The 22,383-nt window shown below is 36.5% G+C and overlaps 1 protein-coding gene across 1 annotated transcript in view; it reads right to left on the bottom strand.

The window, feature by feature from the left end:
- The window catches only part of WDR72 (WD repeat domain 72), a 95,664-nt gene extending 73,759 nt beyond the window's left edge, over positions 1 to 21,905 (bottom strand). The window contains 12 exon segments of the mRNA XM_010137671.1: positions 3,649 to 3,844; positions 5,142 to 5,362; positions 5,881 to 6,126; positions 6,576 to 6,715; positions 9,499 to 9,609; positions 9,959 to 10,104; positions 12,018 to 12,137; positions 13,903 to 13,979; positions 14,526 to 14,700; positions 17,485 to 17,563; positions 20,573 to 20,679; positions 21,753 to 21,905. Coding sequence (XP_010135973.1) covers positions 3,649 to 3,844; positions 5,142 to 5,362; positions 5,881 to 6,126; positions 6,576 to 6,715; positions 9,499 to 9,609; positions 9,959 to 10,104; positions 12,018 to 12,137; positions 13,903 to 13,979; positions 14,526 to 14,700; positions 17,485 to 17,563; positions 20,573 to 20,679; positions 21,753 to 21,905 — 1,771 coding nt within the window.
- Between the last annotated feature and the right edge of the window lie 478 nt (positions 21,906 to 22,383).

Here is a 22,383-nt window from a genome sequence, read left to right as displayed (position 1 = left end):
TGTGTCAGCCTCTGTCATAGGAAATTGGACAATGAACTGCTATTGGACAATGAACTGCTATGCATAATGAAGTCTTATCTGCTTAAGGGGTCATCATCTTAATTACCTGATTTTGGAGCTAAACTGGCATAACTAAAAGACAGTCATCGGTACTAGATACCCTTAAATTTTTGTAAAGTCATCTGCCAAATTCAACAGAACTATTGCTGACTCTACAACAGTGTAAATATTGAAATATTCATGGAAATTCCTTAATCCACAGCCTGAAACTATAAACAGACTGGCTGTTTTCCCAGTTATCCATTAACTCTAATACAATAACACTGTTCTGATTTTTAACCGCAGTGATATATGAGTCTAACACAAAATCAGGTCCTCCACTGACTTTCACTTAAAGAGGCAAAGCCTCAGTCAAGAAGCAAACTGCACAGAAAAACATTCTTTTACTCAGAAACCACAGAAACATTATCACATGTCCATTTCCATAATGGAATCCAAGCATAAGGCTTCCACGTAGATTTTATCCTAATTAACAAGTAACATGCTTCACAGGTAGCGGTATAGGCAAGTGGTATTGCGCATGGCTGGCTGTTCATTGGCCTATAGGCAAAAACCATGATGAAAGGCTCTTGTGTATGTGCACAAGTTTCTCTGTGATGCTGTATACATCTTTCCCACACACCTGAACAGTGCTTTGTCTGCCTGAGTGGCACTGAAGTACCTACATAGCTCTTGATCTGGGTCAGGCCAATTTCAAGGATCAATGCCGTGACCTCTCGTGTTCTCCTGCAATACGGATATAATTCAACATTGAGCCAACTACAGTATATCCTACTAGGCTTTCCCAGGTATGCATCCTAGATGGCATCTTTTAGATGCTAATGTGTAATAGAACGAAAAAATAGCAAATAACTTCATTCTTTACTGTGATCCAACTATTCCTTAAGAGGTGGTGATGGTAGCTGTCATTCTTGATTGATACGACTAACATAAGATACAAAAGCAGAAATTCAAAAACATGCTTTTTCTGAGCAGTGCAGGCCTTCTCTAACACCACACAAGGCAGGCACTGTCTTTTCTCAGGCCTACACAGACGACTTCTTTAAACCAACAGCCAAAGTTTCAATTTAAAAATGGCAGAGTGCATTATTCAGCAATCAGTTTGCCCCACAACTTTGGAATAAAAGTAAAAAGCTGGGAACTTGCACACGTTTTTTAGATTTAAGATACAGTTAAATCTTCAAAATTTTTACTGGAATATGCACTTTCCATGAAAAAACTAAATGAAAGAAAATAAAGATGTTATGTTTGTCTTGAAAGTGTGAAAGTGAAGCAGAAACATAACCTCCTTTCTTAGCGCACAAAACCCATTCTGTTGCACACTATCCTCCTGCAGACACTAATGTGTGACATGTGTCCTAAAGATATGCCTTGGCATGGACTAGTGTATTTCTCCATGATGCCTCTACAGCTCTAGAAATAAGCTCTGTTAATAATTCAACTTAAGTCAAGTTTTCCATGCTATGACATGTTGAGTTATACTCTCTCATGTCATTACCCTAGTTATTTAGGGGTTTTTTTAGTTGATTGGTTTGGGGTGGGTGGGTTGTGTCTTTTTTTTTTTAAGAAGGGAACTAAGTGTTGCTTTGACATATGAGAAATGTCCTTTTCAGTTGTAAAATAAAAGCAAACATTCTATAATCAAGATTTCCCCCCACCTAAATTTCTCAACTGTTTTCCATATTAGTTTTAAAAGAGCAATGAAGATGTAGATAGAACATCTGGAAGGTAGTAGCATCCTTATGACTTCTCCATAAAAATGAGTGTGTGTATTAATGATGGTTGAAAATTTAGATGCCAATGAACTGGTTACATCTAGTTCTATCTTTCATTCTACCTTTAATACTTTACCACTAGTAAAGCTGACTTTCTGGCAATTACTACAAAGCAAGCAGTTAGGCAACGATAAGAATCAAATCTCAGTTTTGCTGTTTAATTTACTTTATGCTGAAGTATGGGGCAGATACAGCTTACAGCCTGTGCTGTTAATGGAAATAATATTTCCATAGGAAAGGCACATACTACCATTCTAGGGGCAAATAATAAGATCTAGTAATACATTTAGGAATAGGTAAGAACACATTGAAGAGGAAAGATTCTTCCTTTTAGAGGGAGGAGAAAAGAGGAGAGGGAAGTAACAATTTGCGATATTGCAGATGTGCTGACAGAGACTGGTAAAATGAAGGGATTAGGGGAATAACAAGGCAGAAAGAAAGACTCCAAGACAGTAATGTTCCACGAACCCTTCAGAAAGGACTGAGCAGAAGGATGCTCCCTCCTGACTGACACCTGTCATAGCATGCATTTACATAAATATCGAAGATTCTTCTTACGAGTGTTCTGCTATTTGCCAGAAAACAGAATTCAAAGTTATGTCAGAAACAACAACAAATAAAAGCAGGATAACAAGTTTAGAGTACTTTAACTCAGAGTCTAGTATTTACTTTCGAAAATTTGACCTTGTATTGTTTTTCCCAGCACTGCAACTAAAGCCAATATTCTAAACAAAGCCATCACAACAGTCACTCAGCAACAGTAAGACAGCAAAGAAAAGTAAGTACAACACTAGATACAATCAGACAGTCTCCGAAGGTCACACCTTTTTAGGTTTTTACTGATGCTTTTGAACAAAAATATTAATAGAATTTTTATATCTCAAAACACAATGCAAAAATGAGAACTTCCTATTTTTGAGTAGCTTCAGAAAAATCACACCACTGTAAACTATGCCTTTAATGATATTAAATCGCTTACTAACACAACAGGTTTGTAATTTATGTTGTACTCATTCTGCCAAGTCCTGCATTAAATGCAGATATTCTGTACTTTAGAACAAGGGACTTTTTTTGTCCAAAGCAGATAGCCTAGGCAGTGTGTTGTAATAATCTGTAAAGTAAATTGTGGTCTCTGTGTTACCTTAGTAACACTTGCCCCCTCCCAGGACACGTAACTCTTAATCACATGAAAACATCGTATTGTAGTGCCTGAGACCATTATAGCTTCTGATAGTTTGTCTGTCAAAATTCAAACAACTACATTTATTACCCTTGTGAATCAGCATCACACTCTCAAATCACCTGGGAATCTACAGTTTAACCTGAAACACTCAGCTTTAGTTTTCCTGACTACACACCTGTGAGCTTTGCAATTATCTTTCACTACTAACTGATTATCGATTAACTCAAGAGGTTTCTCAGGTTATGATTTTGCTGAAGAAAGCAAAACTTCATGTCCTAATTTGGGATTATTAGGAGTGAAAATTGCATTATTTTTAATAAAGAGAATAACTTAGATCTTATTTGTAACTTCCAGAAATATTCTACTCAATTCACAGCAATATCAGCTAATCAACTGATTGTCAGGATTTGACTTAAGCTATTGTATTTTATCAGTGATAGACTTTGAACCATATAAAAATCATGGTTTTTTGCTTCTTTATGCAAACTTTTAAACTCTCCAATATATTTAAAGCATTTAATTAGTATTTCTGCTCTGGTCTTCTATAAATTAGGTTTGTATAACACCACATGACAAGCAAACGAAACAGGGAAAGCGTACCAAAAAAAAAAAATCCCTCTGTGTTATTACCTGTTTCAATTTCCCAAATGTAAACTGAATCATCTTCACATCCAACAATTAGCAGGTTTTCAACAGAGTCAAATTTTATCTTCTTCACAGGAAACAGATGCTTTCTGGCATGTAAAAGACATACTCTCTTCTGAAGGTGCAGAATTGCTACCGAGTGATCACTGCACACGCAGCACACTATGCTGTGGTCTTTTAACTGCTTTTGACAAAACAGAAAAAGTCAGTTTCAACACTAACCACAGTGATAACCGTGTCATTTTAACAAGCCTGGTAAAAGTTGTCCAGTGATTGCTTTCCTAGAACACACTCGTTTTAGAAAATTATGTTTTATTTCAGCCTACACGGCCAGTTTGTTTTTAACAGGTTAGCTGTGCAACTCGATAATCTGACAGGCAAACGTGAAAAGTTCCTCTGAATTTTCACTAAAAAAAAATTAAATACCATTTATCCACAATACTTAGCCTATCAAAGCAGTGATTATATAACCAAATATACAGTAACAGCTGTCCTAGAAGAAAAAGTACTAAAAAGTTACCTTAAACCAAACCGCTTCTCACGTGATATAAAATTAGGTTGGGTCTTATGACACAAAAGCCATGTATCTTTAACAAAAAATGGGTATGTTACAATTTCATTTCATACTGTACAGATCTGATTCTTCAAAGCCTTTCCTTTCTGCGGTAATTTTGGATCACACATGAAGGAATTGATCTACGGAAAAATTCAGACCCGTAAAGAAAACTGAACCACCACTCAAGCCAGCATTAAATCCTACCTAGTTTGCAGGAGAGCTAAGGGTGCCCTTGTGCCATTGCAAAACGTCTTTTGGATCACCTAATGCTGGCATGTAAATGAACTGAGTCAACCATAAGTATCAAATACGTCTTCACAGACTAAGAAAAAAGAAAAGAAATTCTAGCCCCATAGAATACAATGGGATAGAATCTGTTCAACAAAATTTCATAAATCTTCAGAATTCACCTCATGAAAAACACCCAAGATTATTCTAAATCTCATAAAGCACAAAAGCATACGTGCAAAGGACCATAGGGATGTGTTCAGGAACCAAAATCAAGTATACATTTGCAAATTAAAATACTACTGGTCCAAATTTTTTCTTACTATGTTCAAACCCCGGGCCTTACTGACCTCACTTGTTGAACTTCAGAAGTTTTGAACTTCAGAACCAGATTAACACGTAGCTTGATAATCATTATATTAATAATGGTGAATAGAATGTTATGAGCTCAAATTTAACATGTCTCTGATCTAGGATCGTTTTCCTGAATTACTGAAGTTACAAAATAAGAAATCAACCCTCTGAAATTAAAGGCAACTTTCAAACAAGATAATTAAGTCAATGTAAATTCACTTAAGGGTAAAGTGCTGCAGAAGAACAGTATTGCCAGACAGATTTTTTTTTTCCTCTCAAATTAACACACACATATATAAAGACAACTTTTTGATACATCATTTGTTATGCTTTAACTTACTCCGTAGTTTTCTGGGGATCGCAGGAGCTCTGTCACTGGACCAGACTGCAGACTAAATTGCTGTAAGATGCCTCCAGTAAATATATCCCAGCAGATCACAACGGAATCCTGGCCCCCTGATAACAGCCAGCTTGGATCAAATCTTGCTGCCTTATCATGTGGATAAAGCAAACAAGTGACTCTGCTACTGTGACCATTCAGAACCTTATAGGGTAGATTATCTGCAACAAAGATGGTGCATAAAGTTTACTGTTCTTTACTAGGCGTTCCACAATTTACAGTAATTGAAAGACTAAATACAAGAAGCTTTTACATAGGATCAAAGAATTTTGGACATGTTCTTCAAAGAAAGGACAACGGTTTGCACTGCAAGCTTCATCTGCTGAGACGTACCCTTTTCATTCTTCCAGCAGAATGATCTTTTAGGGAGAAAATGACCAAAAAAATACTACTATGTAAGTTGTGACTTCCCACATAGGTCACTTCCAGGTGACTCCATCCCCACAGCCATTCCAGGACTCCTAGCAGCACAAAGCACCTTGGTACTACTAAGTTGTGATCTTACAGATCAGCTACCAAAGAGAAAGAGCATCATAATCTTCCATTTTCCTCATTCAATCCCTGACCATCACCCTTATTCTGCAGAGAATTTTCACAGGAATCACTGGAGGGGATGTCAGAAGTATGAAGTCAGCTGTGCTTCACTGAGATGAATTTGAACAAAATTGTTAAAACTTACCTTTCAGCAAAGTTATGTTTTCTAAAAGTCTTGCTCTTGCAGTTTTTAAACCTAGTGTTACAAAAATCTTCCCATTTTCACATCCACACACGAGCTTATCAAGACTGGGTATGTACACAGAGGAACTGACAACTGCACTTTCAATTCCATCTTTAGATGCACAAAGATGATCAATAATGCCTTCTGACATCAAATGGTGTTTATCAAAATTATCCTGAAGAGTCCATGTTGCTGTAATTGGGATCTCTACAGGGTGGGGGAAAAGTCAGGAATTTTTATTATTTTATTCAAAACAAAATAAAAATCAAAAGAAAGTAAAACATACATTTTCATCTCTTTATCACTTCCCCTAACTTATCCTTTCTGCAGCCTAGAAATGGAAAGTCAGCAGTTGCTATTCCAACACTAGATCATCATCTCATTAAGTCCTTTCTTTTATACTTCCTTAAAACAAACATAAGCACAAGCAGCTATGTAAATTTGCATGACATTTAGTAGAGAAGCATTTATGGGCAGAAGGTAAGGAAAAGGGAACCTTTATATGTTCAGTTCCATGAAGAATTTCTAGTCTCTCATCACACAATGAATGAATTAGCATCAGCTTCTAATGTGAAAATATTTTCATGAGAATTTAAGGTTACATGAAAATTGACTTAAAGACATAATTAAAAAGACAGGATCAAGAATTGCCAAACCTTTCGGTGACCCGTCAAATGTTGACACAGGGACATCAGGAACATGCCACAAAGTGATCCTTCCTGAAGCTTCACCAGAAAAAAGAACCTTATAGAAAGGCTCCTTTCTCTCATTCATGAAGCCCATGACAAAAGGAAAGCTCTGCCAACAATAACAGTAAATCAATACTCTGATATGAAAGAGCTGATAAAATAATGTAATAATTAATTGCAAATTCAAAGTGGTTTTTTGGTTGGTTTGTTGTTTTGGTTTTTTTCACATCAAAATCTGTAGAAATACAGAACAAATAATGGTTGAAACTTTACCTGTCACTAAGTTCTGCTGAGACCAAGCCTACTTTGCCTGCAGCAAGCCTCTCGAAGATCACCTCTGCTTTGCCAGCACCCTTGGCTAAGCCTACATCCCAAATGAAAAGTGGAAGGGGAGGTCTCCCTAGGTCTACTCTCTCTAAATGGAGCATCTACAAATAGTGTCACCAGCTTATTAAAAAAATGGCAGCATAAGCACCAAGATCAGGCTAAAAAAAATGCAGCAAAACATTGATAATAATCTTCACATTGAATAAAAAAAAAATCAGTAAAGCTTCAATCATGGTAGCTTAAATTACTGCAAATAATAAGAGGTAAGAATTTTGCTTTTACATAGGTAACAGTCTACACCAACATCATTCAGTCATCCGGAAAAAGTTAGATACCACAGAGGTATAATGTCATCAATAAACAGACTTACTGACATCTACCTAGTTTCATTTAGTCAATGCTAAAACTTACTGTGGTACATTTATCTCAGACAAACACCATTTTTTATTCTCCCATGAAGACTAGAAGTCTGTAGGTTTTCTTTGTCTGTAGATAAACACCACAGATAATTCTATATCACCACATCAGTAACAACCAAAGTACGAAATAATCTACTGGTAACTTGTCAAGAACACTTTCTAGTTGCTCAAAACTCTTGCAAAAGTCAAGAGAAATAGGAATTTCCAGGTATGTCTGCATTAGTATGTTTGAGTTTACACCAGGGATTTACTTTGCAAGTGAACGCTTAGATTTGTGTTATGGAACCCTCCTGCAGCACCAAACAGGATTCTTTTTGCATGAAAGTAAACTGGGACATGTGGGCAGGAGCACACAAAAAACCCACACCAAAAAAAAACCGCACCCTGATGAAAGGGTATCAACACAAACCGTTTTGTTCCACACATCACTTTTCCCTGGTGCAGACACAGCTCGACTACTTGCTTCCTCAAAACATTTTAATAACTTCCCCTAATGCTGGATTTTTTTTTCCAACACTGAAGTTTAAGAGTTGATTCCACTATAAGCAACTGTACCATAATGTGATTCAACTTTTAATATAAGAATGGATCACACAGGCAGTCTTCTTGTCTCACAGATCTGCTTTAAAAAACATTTAGGTAGTAGGGTGAATATTAAAGCAAAAATGTTAGAAAAAGGGCAGGTGACTATTTAAAAATGCATGTTTTGGAGGAGGCATGCAGGAGCTTCCTACTACCACTGTAACCCCATCATTTGCTAAGCCACGTGTTTTGGCTATTTCTTTTCCCTCACTCTGTCTGACCTTTTGACATCCTTCAGCAGTTATCCTATCTGATTTTGGATCACGGCATTTGAGGGAAAAGCTGAACGGCTTGTGCAACTGCCCTTTAACTGAAAGTTAAATCTGTCAGGCTTGGCAAGAGTATGCAACAAATATGCTTTCTAAGAGCCTATAGTTGTCAAGAGAAAGAACGAACATAGGAAACCTCAGACAGGTATATATTTGACAGTGTTTCTAGTCAGGTACAAATAAAAGAATGTCTCCCTTGCCTATCTTCAGAACCTGTTTAAAGACCTGCTTGAGCTCTCAGGCAAACACACAAACTAACGCAAGTGCAAGCAGCAATTAAATCCACATTTTCCAACAATCACCATTTCATAAACAGTAAGACTTAGTAATAAAACCAGAACCCAAGCGACACAGAAACGTCTGTTATATTTGTTTGGGTTCAATTTTTTCCAGAGTAAGAATCCCTAAAAGGGAAATTTTTTCTACTTCCTAATTCTAATCAATTTTCTACTTTTTAAATCAAGTGTTTTTCCTTGCCTATTTCTTTGCGGTCACACAAAGCACTACTCAAAAAGTGAGTCAAGATGCAGTTTTTCCAAAAAAGCTGAGTCCACTTGAGCTACTTTGTCTAAGCAGTAACTTCAAAATTTGAAATTGTTGTGACATGCTCTGCTAAATGTAAATTCTCAGTGAGAATTATAAATATCACCTACTTTTTTCTTCCTCTTTTCTTAACCTTGGCAGCCTCTTCAATCAGACACATGGTTCTGAAGAGAGTCACGTGTGTCTAGTTTTATGACCTGTAATGTCAGGCTGCTCACAGTGTAATGAAGTTCGGCATGTGGTTATGCTTCTGAAAGCTCAGGATAACAGTATTCTGGACACAACGTCACAGATTCAAACCCCTTCAGTTTAGGATGGATGCACATGGGAAACAACCCACTTCTGTAATTACACCAAAACACACATACATCTCTTAATAAAACAAGAACTTATCAACTTGCTTACGTTCTGTTTGTGGGCTGGCTTTTTTGTGGTTTATTTTAAAAGAAGCTCTCCCTTTTTTAGCAGAATTACAAAAAAATTATCACTTCAACAACTAGCCTATCTAGAGGTAAAAATAAAGGGAATTCTTTCCCTGTGAAAAAAAGTAAATGTTGACAGAATTAAAGATAAAAATATGCTATGAGCATCTCCTTGTTTGTAAGTAAAAATTTAAAAATAAAGAAATAAGTCTTATTCATTGTTTTCATAGAACAACTAAGATTTATTTGATGAATTTAACAATATTTTAGGGATCATGCAGGTAATTGCAAACAAATAATGAATGAACTTCTGTAGCTCACTATAAACCTTTGTGAATTTACCTTATCTTCCTTCACATCAGTAAAGCAGAGTAAGTGAGGATAAACAGTTTCTCTGAGCACCTTCCCATCAGCAGGATATATACTTTTAGAAAGCCCACTTCAGAGGAAAAAAAAATTAAAAGCTTTAGAAAGTCGTATTTTTAGAAAGAACAGTAGCATCCACAATTCACAAGTTCAATTAAAAGTTACCAAATAAGTAATTACAAGCGATTTTTTGAATTCACAGCACCAGCTGCCCACGTTCTACATGGCTAATCTTATTCCTATGTCCCCTGCTGTGTCAAACAAAGACTTAGGGCTGTCAAACTCAGGGTAAATCTTTGAGTGCCAAAGTGGTTTTGTTCTGGGTTTTGATCATTTGCAACATGCAGAGATTTTCCATAATAAACCTCCCAAAGTTCATCCTATACCTGAACTTTTTGTGTGAATTTCCCATCTGAGCCCACCTGTTCAGCAGCTGGTAGATGTAACTGTGGCCATCTTCCGTCCAGATGATAAGTCTGTAAGCTGATAGCACTTCTCCACCAGCAAAGCACTGACCACTTTTACAGAACTCAGTACAAAGCAAGGAGAAATCACAATAATCATAGACCTAAGCTCAGAAAAACAGTAAAATATAAAAACCCAACCAAAACAGTATTGGCACATTCATTTTAAATCAAGCTAGTCTGGGGCAATGGATCAATAAGCGGAACATTAGCTTGACTTCCGTAGCTTGACTACCTCTTTTAAAGCCAAACCAGTTTTCACACTGCCAAACTACTACAAGGTCAGAACGAAAACTTGTATTTCAAAGATAAAGAAATGGACAATAAAAACCAGCAGCATTAGAGCCTTCTGTTACATTGCAGGATTTTTGAATTTGAACAGGTTTTACTTTGGTTTACCTTGCATTCATTATTAATATTTACTGGACCATTAATTTCTTATCGATAGGTAGGTAATAAATTTACCACAATAATATGATATTGAAGACTGAGAAGCTATAAATGTTTCTGTCTGTATTCTACAGATGATGATCTGCTGGTGTAATCACAGCACGTATCTTAGTGAAGCAGACTGGTTTTTTCTTTGGGAAGCAATGTATTTTCCTTTTTTGCAATTAATTAAAGCAAAGAACATATAATTCCCTTTGCTTAAAAGAATTCTTCTCTCTTCCATTTCTAGAGTTGGTAGAAAAATATGACTTGTTTGATTCCTTTTTCCCTCTCATTTTAAGCCAAAACAGGATATGACTAGGGCAACCTAGGTCATTGTCTGCTTGTTCACATTCCTAGTGGCCTCATGGAGAGTATTCATAGCCATAAAATAAATTATTTTAATAATTTATTGCAGTAGTGTGAAGAAACAGATTTCAGAATGAGAATTTCCTCAAATTACCTGTAGCTAATTTCTGTTCATCATAGAGCAAATTAACTAGAAATTAGCTATTTTCATATTTTCTGTATTTTCATATAGAATGGGTTAGGAGGCTCTCTAAACACACACCTGAATCTCTTTTACACTACATAACACATTGCTTTCTAATTAAGCAGTAAGATCATCACCATCCTTTATTTTAAAGCTGTATATTCATTGAAAAATAGAAGTTGAAAATCCAACATGGCTTATGTAACTGTAACACTACTTTAAGCGGTAAAATATACGTATTCAAATGCATCATGGAATATTGTAAGAATTGTGCAACTCTTGTGGACAAAAGTTACAGAATTTAATATAAAATAAAGCATGTTACACAGATTTTTCCATTAAAAGCTTATCCATTCTATACATGGAAATGCTTTCACACAAACTTTTAAAAACAGCCCAAGAGACATCTCAAGGATGTAAAACACAGCTGTATTATTCAAAGCTGACTCAGGTGTATGAAATTCCCACCCTACCCCATCAACTGCAGCAGTGTTTGGATGAGGTACATGTGCTGCACTAATAGCTAAGGAATGTCAAGTGGAATGTCATAACACTGGGAAAAATAAAGGAAGTGTGTTTTAGAATAAAGTTTAGTTTAAATTTTAGTTAAACAGATCACAGTTTCAGTAACTACATGATGCATTTATTTCCTCACAGGAAAAAGTGATATATTCTGGGGTCTTTAGTTTTGCCAGCTTCTACTAGTGGAACCCAGGATATTTCTCTGATTGATCAAAGGGCCCTGATTATCCAGGACATGCCAACTGTGGTATCTTCTGTCATACTTGAACAGTTGTTGTGCATCTTTGCCTCCTTTCAAAAGGCACTGTGCATCCAGTGCTCCAAAACCGACTAACACTTAAAAATAACACCATTCTACCCAGCCAATTTCATGCTAAACTTTTAAATAAAAATTAATTAAAAAATTAACACTTCATCTCAGTCAGGCAGTTAAGATAAGCCAAGAAGGGATGTAGCACACTTATGTATGACAATTAGTGAACACTTTAAAGGTGAGGAGAAAAACAAGTATCTGCATGTAAAAGTCACGCTAGCTTTACTAACAAAATTAAAGTATAATGCTCTATCATGTACCTGCCAGCACGTGGAGGACACAACTAGAAGGAGCCTTTCCGTGTAAGTACAAAACCGTACTGCTTGACAATTTACGCAGTTCAGAGATTTGGATTCCTTCTCCCACACACTCTGTCTCTCCTTTACAGCACAGAGAAAAAAAAGCCGTAAGATTTAAGTGCCTGAGCTTTTTCTCTTAGAATAGAAACCACTGAATGTAACTTTAACATACACATTCAAAATGCAAAACAAGCTATAATTCTTAATTAAAAGCAAGATAAGAAGACAGCAAGGTTCAGAAGTGGAAACAGAAGACACGGAAACAGGAGACATTCAGCATGGCTCAGACCTTGATCTCACTTGAAGTGATAATGAATATGAAGGACTAAATGCAGGTCATAGATAGCATCTGCTGTAATGAATATCTGCTAAGTATTCTTCAGTCAGAAAAATAGCTACAACCCTCTAGAAACTGACAGTATCAGAATCAGAATGGCTGATGAATATTGTGCTTTCCACTATCCTTGTGGCAGCCGGGACAGTCTGGGATGGATGGTGTTGTTTCAACCTAACACTTCTAAAAAGTAGTGGAAAAGTAATTCATTTTCTTAGTTTTATAATGCTGGATGTAGAGATGGTTTTTAAAAATTATATGTGTTTTCACCCTTTCTCTGTGAATATCAGACTTACCAAGGCTATAATGCTCAAAACTGTTATATTTGAATTAATTTTATTTGTTATTGTAATCAATAACTGAAAACTGATGTTTTCCATTTTGAAAGACACCAACAGTATCAAAACCTCTCCAAGAAGGGGTATGCTTGTCATGGAATCATGGCTATCAGATTGGAAACCATTCTCTCACTACACCTCGCAGCTCCAATTAATTACAATTAAATCCAACAATATCTATTAAAAATGTTGCTCTTTAAATATGACGCAGCTGGATTGTTATTAACTCTGCACTCCTCTCTTCACAAAAGGTGGCCTCGGACAGTGAAGGATAGCACCCTACCATATATGCTTCTCTGACGTTTGTAATCGGTTATTACAAGCCCTGGAATTTCTACGGCATGACAATATTTTTCCTGTAGGAATGTTGAAAAGACCCCCAGAAAACATTGCAGATAAACCAAGAACACCAGTACGATATCAAAACTCGACAACTAGTGCTGTAGCATGCTCTGCTATTTGTCAAGCACGGCAGCAATGTACTACAGCTATTCACAGAAGATTTGACATTTTGTCCTTTCTGTTGATGACCCATAGTACTTGCTGTAATACTGAAGTCCCTTCATGAATATAGCTCGCAGTTTAATTTCAACACAAAACATTGTATTCCAATTCTACCACTTGTGCATGCCAAGTGACAGCTTCTGATAACGTTAACACAGAAAAGTTGCACAGAATAAGCAAGTTTGGAGATGGAGAAACAGGGCACTTGACACAGCAAGAGTAATTTCCAAGTGAAGACAGAATTGTGGAAGGCAGAGGAATACAAAGTCTAAAGGACCGTTCTGAAGAAAGTAGCAAGGGTGAAGGAGGAGTAAAAAGGCCAGTTTTGAAGAGCTTTGAGTTTAAAGGACAGAGTGAAGGAGTTCAAAGAATGGTGTGACATTATCAGGACAGCAGGAAAGCACTACAACTTCAGCATCATGGAATATGGAAAGACAAGAAGCCTGCGTGAAAGACAGTGCAGTTGTAAAGACAAGAGCTGTCCAACGGCCCAGCTCATTTTAACCAACTACATAGGTGTGCTTTCAGAATTTGACAGAATTAATCAACTGTTAAATTAGAATCTCTCGGATGTATACTAACGCATATTCTGCTTCGGTGTATCCTTTATTTGAGATTATTACTACATTCATGTTATCATGAAAATCACTGTTTCACAACTCAAACTGACCTGTATACTAATCAAAGACGAGGACAGGTCCCACACTTTAAGAACTCCAGTCACAGACATTGCAACCAATGAGTCTTCTGTGAAAAGTTAACAGGGAGATAGTCAACTTTAAACCAAGTTCAAACAGTGCCTAACACCAAAAGAGAACCTCGGCTTAGACACTGCTAACGGCATTAAAAACATGGATTCTGCAGGACACTCACTAGATGAAATATTGATTTTACACAAAAATTATTAATTAGTATACAGAAATACAAAACATGCAATAGTGAAAAATGATTGTCCAATCAGATAATTTCAATAGAAGGCACAGAATAGTGGCTTTGTGCCCTTAACTTCCCCGATATTACAAAATTAATTTGTACTTATATCCAAGAAATGAGCTGCTTACAACCAGTTCACTTAACATAGAGTTCATTTAATTTAAGAAACATATTAAATGAAACACGACCAACATCAGGAGTATTATACACACCTTAGGTGCTGTCAATGAAACATTAACATCTTGTATATAACAGCTCTGTAAACCATGATTAGATATGAAATCCAATAAGATTGTATTATCTATACCAAAATATTTTAATAATTTAATTAGCCTGCATAAATATATCTACACTGTATACCTTGAATTCTTGCAGAGTGTACAATACACATACAATTTATCCAATCAGAAGACTGAGAAGATGATAAAGTGTGAAGTACACTCAAAGTCTTAGCATCAATAATAAGAACATCTTGATATTCTCCACAACAAAGAAGCCAGCCTTCACCTGTCATTCGGAATGAGCAATGGTAATACTGCACGAGGGGAAAGAAGAGAGTCAGCATAGAGTTACACAAACATGCACAACAATTTTTCACATGCAGCATGTCATACTTGTAATTATAACCAACACTTGTATCATTGCTAAAAATCTACTGCATATGTGAGACTATACACAATTTTGGTAGTGACACAAGCATTTCACACATCTGTAACAATTTAGTATCGGCGTACAGCTTACTAAGATGCGCTCTGTACTGAGAACAGTATCTGCCCTGACTAAATACTGGGATTTCTGGAAGCAACTGAGGTGTTAATTTTCATTGCAGGTTGCTAAACAGTTTGAGACTTGTTTCTCAGAGGCCTTGTCTCTCTCCAAACATCTGATAAAGCTCTCCTTATCAAGAAGTATATAAAGATGAAAAAATCGGGTGAAAATGCAGAAGACTAATAATGAACTTGTTCATAATGATTTTTCCATTATTTTCCAGGAAGAATTTCTACTCCATGAGATATTCCTCATGTTGACATTAAATGTCCTCGTGTTCAGAAGACTCATTCCTTCTCAAAAGCCATGTAAAGAAAAAAAACGGGCACACATCAAAGTACTAAGGATCAGACATGACAGCAGTACACAGTGATTATTTCTTTTTTGATAGGTGTTTTACATGTGCAAGGACATTTGCATTTTGATAGTACCTACCAGTAATTTTACAGAAAATTGCTATAAATGCATAAGCAGCCACCTCAAAAGGAATTTACAAGTAAATACTATCCTTAAAGGGGATAATCATGTAGTCAGAAGAAACTCACAAAATTGTGTCTTATTTACTACAAGTTCTCTGCACACTCTGTTTTGCTTAGATAAATCAGTTAACTAATTGTAGCCTGAAAGCAAAAGAAGCATAAATAACTGGGAATACGATAAATACTACCACAAATACTATGAATGACCAGCAGCGGATATGTTTAGCAGTAGGAACCACTTGTAATTACTATTACTCTTAAATTAGGCTTGAATTGGAAGATTTGTATAGCCAGTCCTCTGAGAAAATCCCACACTGTTTAAGGTTGTCAAATGGTTAAGAGTTGACCCTGGTGTTAGACTTCATTTGAAATAGCAAATATTCAGTTTGCACTGCTTGACATCTGTCATTTATAGATATATAATCTACGCTGAACAAAAGGAACATACTAGACCAGAGAGATTATTAGTTTAATTAAAAACCCACTAAAACACTATCTAAAAATAAAGGAAGGTAAGCTTATCAAAATCAGTGAGCACTAAATCTCAGAGTCAGTAACATTCTGTAGGAAACTATACTCTTTCAGGTACTATTATGCCACAAGCACTCATTTCCCATGGAACAACAACAACAAAAACTACAATAGAACAAAAAAACCCAAAACAACAGAAGAAACGTAACAATTTTCTAAAAGTATTTGCTTCTCCTACTTGAAGGAAATCTCCACGAAAGTGTACAGGGATTATCAGATAATCAGCTAGGCCAGATCTGCTGACTTCTTTGGAGAAGTCCTCCATAACTTTAACTATTAAAATCTAATTAAGCAATGGCACAAAGCAGATCATACCTCATCTCCATTACATTACAACTGAAGTATTGTTTTGTGTATATACATCCTTATGTAAAAAGAATATATATGCTTTGAACATATACACAGATAAATATAGAATAATAATTCCTTAACAAGCTATGCTTTTATATATATATATATACACGTACACACACTTAATATGTTTTTACATATATAAGAAGTTATTCTTCTATAATTTTTACCTGGTAAATTACCCAAGCTTTTCCTCTTCCCTTTATCACTAACAACCGTGTGAGAATTCATCATCATGCCAACCAAAAACAGAGTCATGAAAAACTTCTGGAAGCTTTAAAACATTTGGATTCTGAATTTGGCCATACTTTGAATCACAGGAGGTCTCAGATTTCTGAATTTGGAGGCTTAGCTCCACCCTAGACTCCCTCATTAAAGAAACCCAGCAATTTAATTAACCTAGGATCCTTGAGCTCTTCTACGAATAAATATATGCAGAAATAAGCCATCTCTCTGAATCAAAACCATACACACTGGGCTCCTCAACCACATACACACATGTATTTGAAACATACCCTCAGACTCCAACATCCAGATACTCAGTGTACCTGGATACAGTTGAAAGTAGACACTTGAAATTAGCTGAAGCAATAATCTAAAGCAATTTGGCCTCTGAAAATAAGTGATCTGTTCTAAGTCCTGCAGTAAATTAAAGTGTATTTTTGGAAGAGGGGCACAGCAGTCTTCTGGAGGTCCGGAGTTAGGCATCAAAACCTTTCGAACACCTAAAATTAAGGTCTTCAGCAGGCTGTCTCACAATGTTTGGCTACATTGCTTGTAATTCTAAAATATGTCATCACAAAGCCAACATTAAACTTGAGGCTTTCATGCAACCTTAACACAGGACAAAAGTAAAGATTAGGAAAGTTTTGTCTTGCTACACAATGCCCAAACCTTAAAATAAGTTAATTGATACTGCATTCCAGACATTTGCAGCTTGAAAAGCATCAGTTTTATTTGATTAAGGAATATGGAGGAACATGAAAATCTCAGTTATTTTCTTAAAAGGAAATCAAAAAAGGAAAAGTAACATATAAAACTACTAATATTGCAACAGGTCGTTTTCCTCCTATTAAGCACGTTATGAGCTATATATTTAAATTTGTATGTTTCTGAAAAGTATCACGTTAATAACGCAAAACTCCTCCTGCAATGAACAGAAATATTCCACAAAAAGTTGCTGTACTTACATAGATTGCGGTATGCCTATAAGGAAGCTTTGTGTTCTCGATGCACTCTCCACTTGTGACATTCCAAACACATATCTCCCTGCCAAAGATAACTTCATATTACCTCTGCCATTTCCACTCAATTGGCTGGAATAATTTTGTGCCACCAAGTTTTTCTTTAGTGCTGTACTTAAGTGCAGTCTGGTCTTTTATCTGGCTTTTTGTTACAGATGACTGCGTAAGAAAATTTCGTGGTCATTAGCAGGGGATAACATAGAATATTAGTGGGATTTGTTTGGTTGGTTTTTTTGTTGGTGGTTTGGGGTTTCTGGGGTTTTTTTGTTTTTGTAATTACACCCTGCTATCTCGCCACAAATCCAGCTTTAAGGCCAACTTTGGTCTACAACAAATTGTAGGTATAGTGCCATTACAGCTCGTCACCGTGTCTGTAACTAGCCCTCATAGGAACTACATCGTCCTGAAAATTATTCATTTCTCTGAATTTAAAGCACGCGTTTTGAAAAACATAATGCATCTTCAGGCACATCAGGCTTCAGTTCTTGAGGAACGGCAACTTCTGTTAAGAAGAAACAGTGCCACCATGAGGCAGTTCCTCAGATCTGTAGTTACAGCACTTGCCCCATCCCCGAAAGGCCCGCACACCATGCTAGCTACCCCTAACGACACGTCAGGCTGACGTCGGAGAAGACGCAGTCTTCCTCACCAGACAGTGCTCAACATGCTATGGGACTAGAGTTCAACCGAAACACAATCAAATTACATTTTGTAAACGAGGCTGTATGCGGTGTGTTGTCATAGTTCATCAACTGAATATGAAACTTAATGCTTTCAGATTTTATTTGAACACCAAGCATTTATTTCCACAGTTGAAACAATCATTTAATGATTTCTGAAATTATATTCTAGGACATTTTCTGCATGAGAATTTACTATGTTGAGAAAAAATATTTTATCGTATCAGAAACACTACTTAGTGATATACATTTTAACCTACACACTTTCACATTTGATTATAATTTAAAAATATTACTTAATTTATATTTTTCAGCCAAGCAAGAGCAGCAAAATCTATACAACTGGAGCATAGCATCAGAACTGGTAAACCAAAAGTCACAGCTTAAGCAGAACGCTTATGCTGTTTGTTAAAATTTCAAGACAGTGAATTTCTCAATTAACTTTACTGCTTTAGCTACGTTACTGAGATACATACATGCAAACATGCACTAAGGAGACCAGAATATAACTTCATCTTCCGCGTGTTGCACTTGTTTTATTGCATGTACTAACAAGGAGTGAGTGATAGCACATGTTGATAAACCTGTCCTACAGCATACGCCATATGCATGCACGGGACATAAGAACTTCCGAAACACTATGGATTCATTTCTAGGTTTACATATTAAAAGTACAGAAATACTGTTCAATACTCATCCTTCTGGGGTAAGTCAGTTATACAAAGACTTAAGAGATTCTGAAGCGGGATAGGGGGAGAGTATCCTCTTCCATACAATTTCTTCCACCTTCAACACAAGGAGATGAAAGCTCGAAAATGGCAGAAGTGAATGATTCACAAGCCAGAAAATGCAGTTTGAAAAACCCTGCACCTTGTGAAGACGAGCCTTCCTATTTACAATTATCTCAGCTTTATGTTGCAGCCTTTCAGGGATCACTGATGGATGCTTTGCACTTACATAATATACATAAATCAGCAATAACTTGGTAAGAGGAACATTTAAAGGGGCTAGTCCTACCTACACACATTTGAAGGAAGCCCAATGATCCCTTCAGAGGCAGGACCTTTAGGATGAGAAAGTCTCTCTGTATGGTATATCTATAGCTAAAAAAGAATTAATTTGTTTAACACTCTCCACCCAAGCTTTTTGGAAATATAGTGTCTTTCCTCCCAGTATGATCTGGAAACAGTACAGCACTAACAGAACTTCAGAATGAAGATGAAAAATAGTTTCACCTCTGAACCCTTGAGTGGAATTGTAGGCCAGTACAAAACTAATTCTGTAGACTTCTCATCCTCCTGTCTGCACATAACAACCAGAACTGTTTACCACTCTGTCCAATGGGGCAGCCTAACCTTTGAAGATTGTTCAAGTTATCCCTTTCTTGTATACTAATGACTGAGTGAGAAAATCAGAGAACCTAGTAGCTGGAGAAGGACAAACAAGCTCCTTAGTGAGAAACTAGTAGCCTTAAGGTGCTGGAAAGTGTAGACTTGAAGGAACCCTTCAAGGGAAGAGGTTATAACAGAGCTGTCCTGTTAATGATAAACTCAAAATGAGAGGAGAGTATCATTAAGCAGCAAGACAAAATTGTTTAAGGAAAGCCCTTAAGGAAGTAAGAAGATAGCCCTAACTACTTCCAGCAGCTGAAATCCTGAACAGATGGGCTTCAGATCCCAGCCGAAAAGATTATCAAATATTCAGAGAGGAAAAAAAATTCTTGAATGCTAACCTAGCAGAACTCTAGAAATTAGTTTGACTCAAATGATGGGACAAGCTGCAACATACACACAGGAGAAAAACTGCAAGATAGGAGCCTCTTAAAAGGATGTACTCCAAAAGAGAAAGTCACATTTAAGCAAAGACAGGGGACATACACGCCTTCTATTCAAGGGCATTCTTTTCCGTGCTTCCAATACATACTCACTGAGCAAGCACAACCTGGTTCAGAAAACATCAGCCTCTTGTACTGATTCCATTCTCAAGACTGAACTCAGGAAGGAACAGAAAAAAGCACCATGATATTAAAATTAAAGTGCTTACAAACCTGTCGATTCCCTCCAATAACCCGTTATTTCCCACTTGAATGGGGCTTAGCTGACCCTCTGAACAATCCATTCTCCTGACTACTAACTGGATATCTGGACCTGCCAAACCCTTCTGTTGCCCAAGAGACGAACTCTTAGTTAGACCATTGTATATAAGCAACACAGTCATTATCCTAAGTAACTGCTACCCTTTTCATATCATGGAAGAAGTGGATTAAAAACCTTCTGCCAAATGCAGATTCTGACCTACACCTGCCACACATTTCATGATTTAAGGAATGAATAATTGAATATTCAGTTACCTACCCATTTTCAGTAGCACTTACTACATATGGTTGTTTCTCAAATTCTCTTGCTTTTGCCAAACAAGTTACAGAAGCAGTATGGCCAAAGAGAATTTCTTTAGATGAAATCTAGGAGAATAATACAATGGTTTAACTTAAACATGGTGTTTTCTGTATATACTAAGGAGACCTAATAAGTGAGATAATACTTGCAGATGTTGTTATTAATGAACAATTGTCAATCTGCTTTATATTCTTATATTCTTTTCTGAAATATACAAAGACGTGGATGGATTATATAGTTTGCATAAAGTATAGTCTGTGTATTCACTGTAGTTTAATAATTGCACCTTCTGACAAATTTATGTAGCTTCAAATGTTATAAAACAATGTGCAGAATATATCTGGTCTTCACACTACAGCATGCAGCAGAAGTGGCAGAGTATAACAGGGAATTGGTAATAGCAAAGCTCTTCAGTGTGTGTTTTATGCATGTTTAAGTAATCCCTTTGATTAGCTTCACTGCATGCAAAGATCTTAATGGAAAAACATAGAGGTGCAAACAAAGTTTCAAGCTATATTTAGCACATATGAGGCAGCCAAACCTCAAAGAAGCAGAACCATAGTTCTAGGAGTGCAGAATAAAAAATTGGAACTGCTTTGACTCTGTTCCACTCTCCAGAAAATAAATATGAAATAGTCAAAGCAATAGCAACAATATGGCAGGAGGTTTGCAGCTTAATTATACCAAAAATGTTTCATTTTATCTCTTCCACCTTTCTACAAATTTTTCCATTGTTACCTTGGTAGAGAGCTCTTGTTTTATAAATAGATATTTTTATCCTTAAATGACAGACCATGCTCAGCAATTGATAAAAAAAGACAAAAAAAGAAAAAAGACTTTCTACGATAGGAACTGTAATAATGGTGTATGTTTACTTGCTCTCACTCACAGCATACAGTCTCAAATTATAATCCACAGGTCATGATAATCTATGAAAAATTTTCCGAAGTCTGAAAATAAGCAGTTCCTCACATAGGCATTTCAGCAATTTTTACTTCATGAATTTCCTGTAACAAACATCACACTACCTTTAAACCTTAATCTAAGTGCGTGCAAGTCTGGATAACTCCATTGTTAACAATGAAAGATAAAACTCCAATCTGCCTGTTTGGCCGACTGTAGAACAGTGAACACAAACCTTTAATTCTGGGGAGAGATCCCAGAGACATATTTGTCCTTCTTGACTTCCTGTAACTATAGTCTGCTGGTCATCCGTAATCATAACAGCAGTGATGCTGTGAGAAGGAGCTATTTTCCCCCACACTGCCACAGCCTGTACCGATACCTTCATAGTCGGCACCTGAAAACAGAAACAAGTCATGATGAATCTAAGTAACATGAAATGTAATAAAAACAATGAAAAGGAGCAATTTAATCAACATGTGAAAACGGGAGCTACAAAATACTGCTGAAAATAGTTGATAAGGCATTGAAACATTTTCTAGCTGTTGCCAACATCACACTAAAGCTTTCATTGAGATACAAGTCAGCTGTATCACAACTGCCAAATTATTAACCTGAGTATACAACAGCCTCCAGCACTCCTTCCCTGTACCCTATCATGTTTCTTCTCTCCATTTTCCAGAACACCTGTACAGACACTTCAGAAGCATCACTATTTACCTCTCTTTCAGCTTTCTGGAGAAAATGCCAGAAGATTGTTGTAATCTGCTTTAATCGTGGTCAGGCACGGAGAAGGGTATGAAGTTGACCTACGCCTGTGAAGTGACTCCTCTGAACTCTGAAATACTCTCAAACATCACTGAGGG

The sequence above is a fragment of the Buceros rhinoceros genome, unplaced genomic scaffold, assembly GCF_000710305.1.
Source record: "Buceros rhinoceros silvestris isolate BGI_N320 unplaced genomic scaffold, ASM71030v1 scaffold17336, whole genome shotgun sequence".
NCBI lineage: Eukaryota > Metazoa > Chordata > Aves > Bucerotiformes > Bucerotidae > Buceros > Buceros rhinoceros.
The sequence above is the reverse complement of the archived record's forward strand: the minus strand, read 5'-3'. Positions and strand labels throughout refer to the sequence as shown.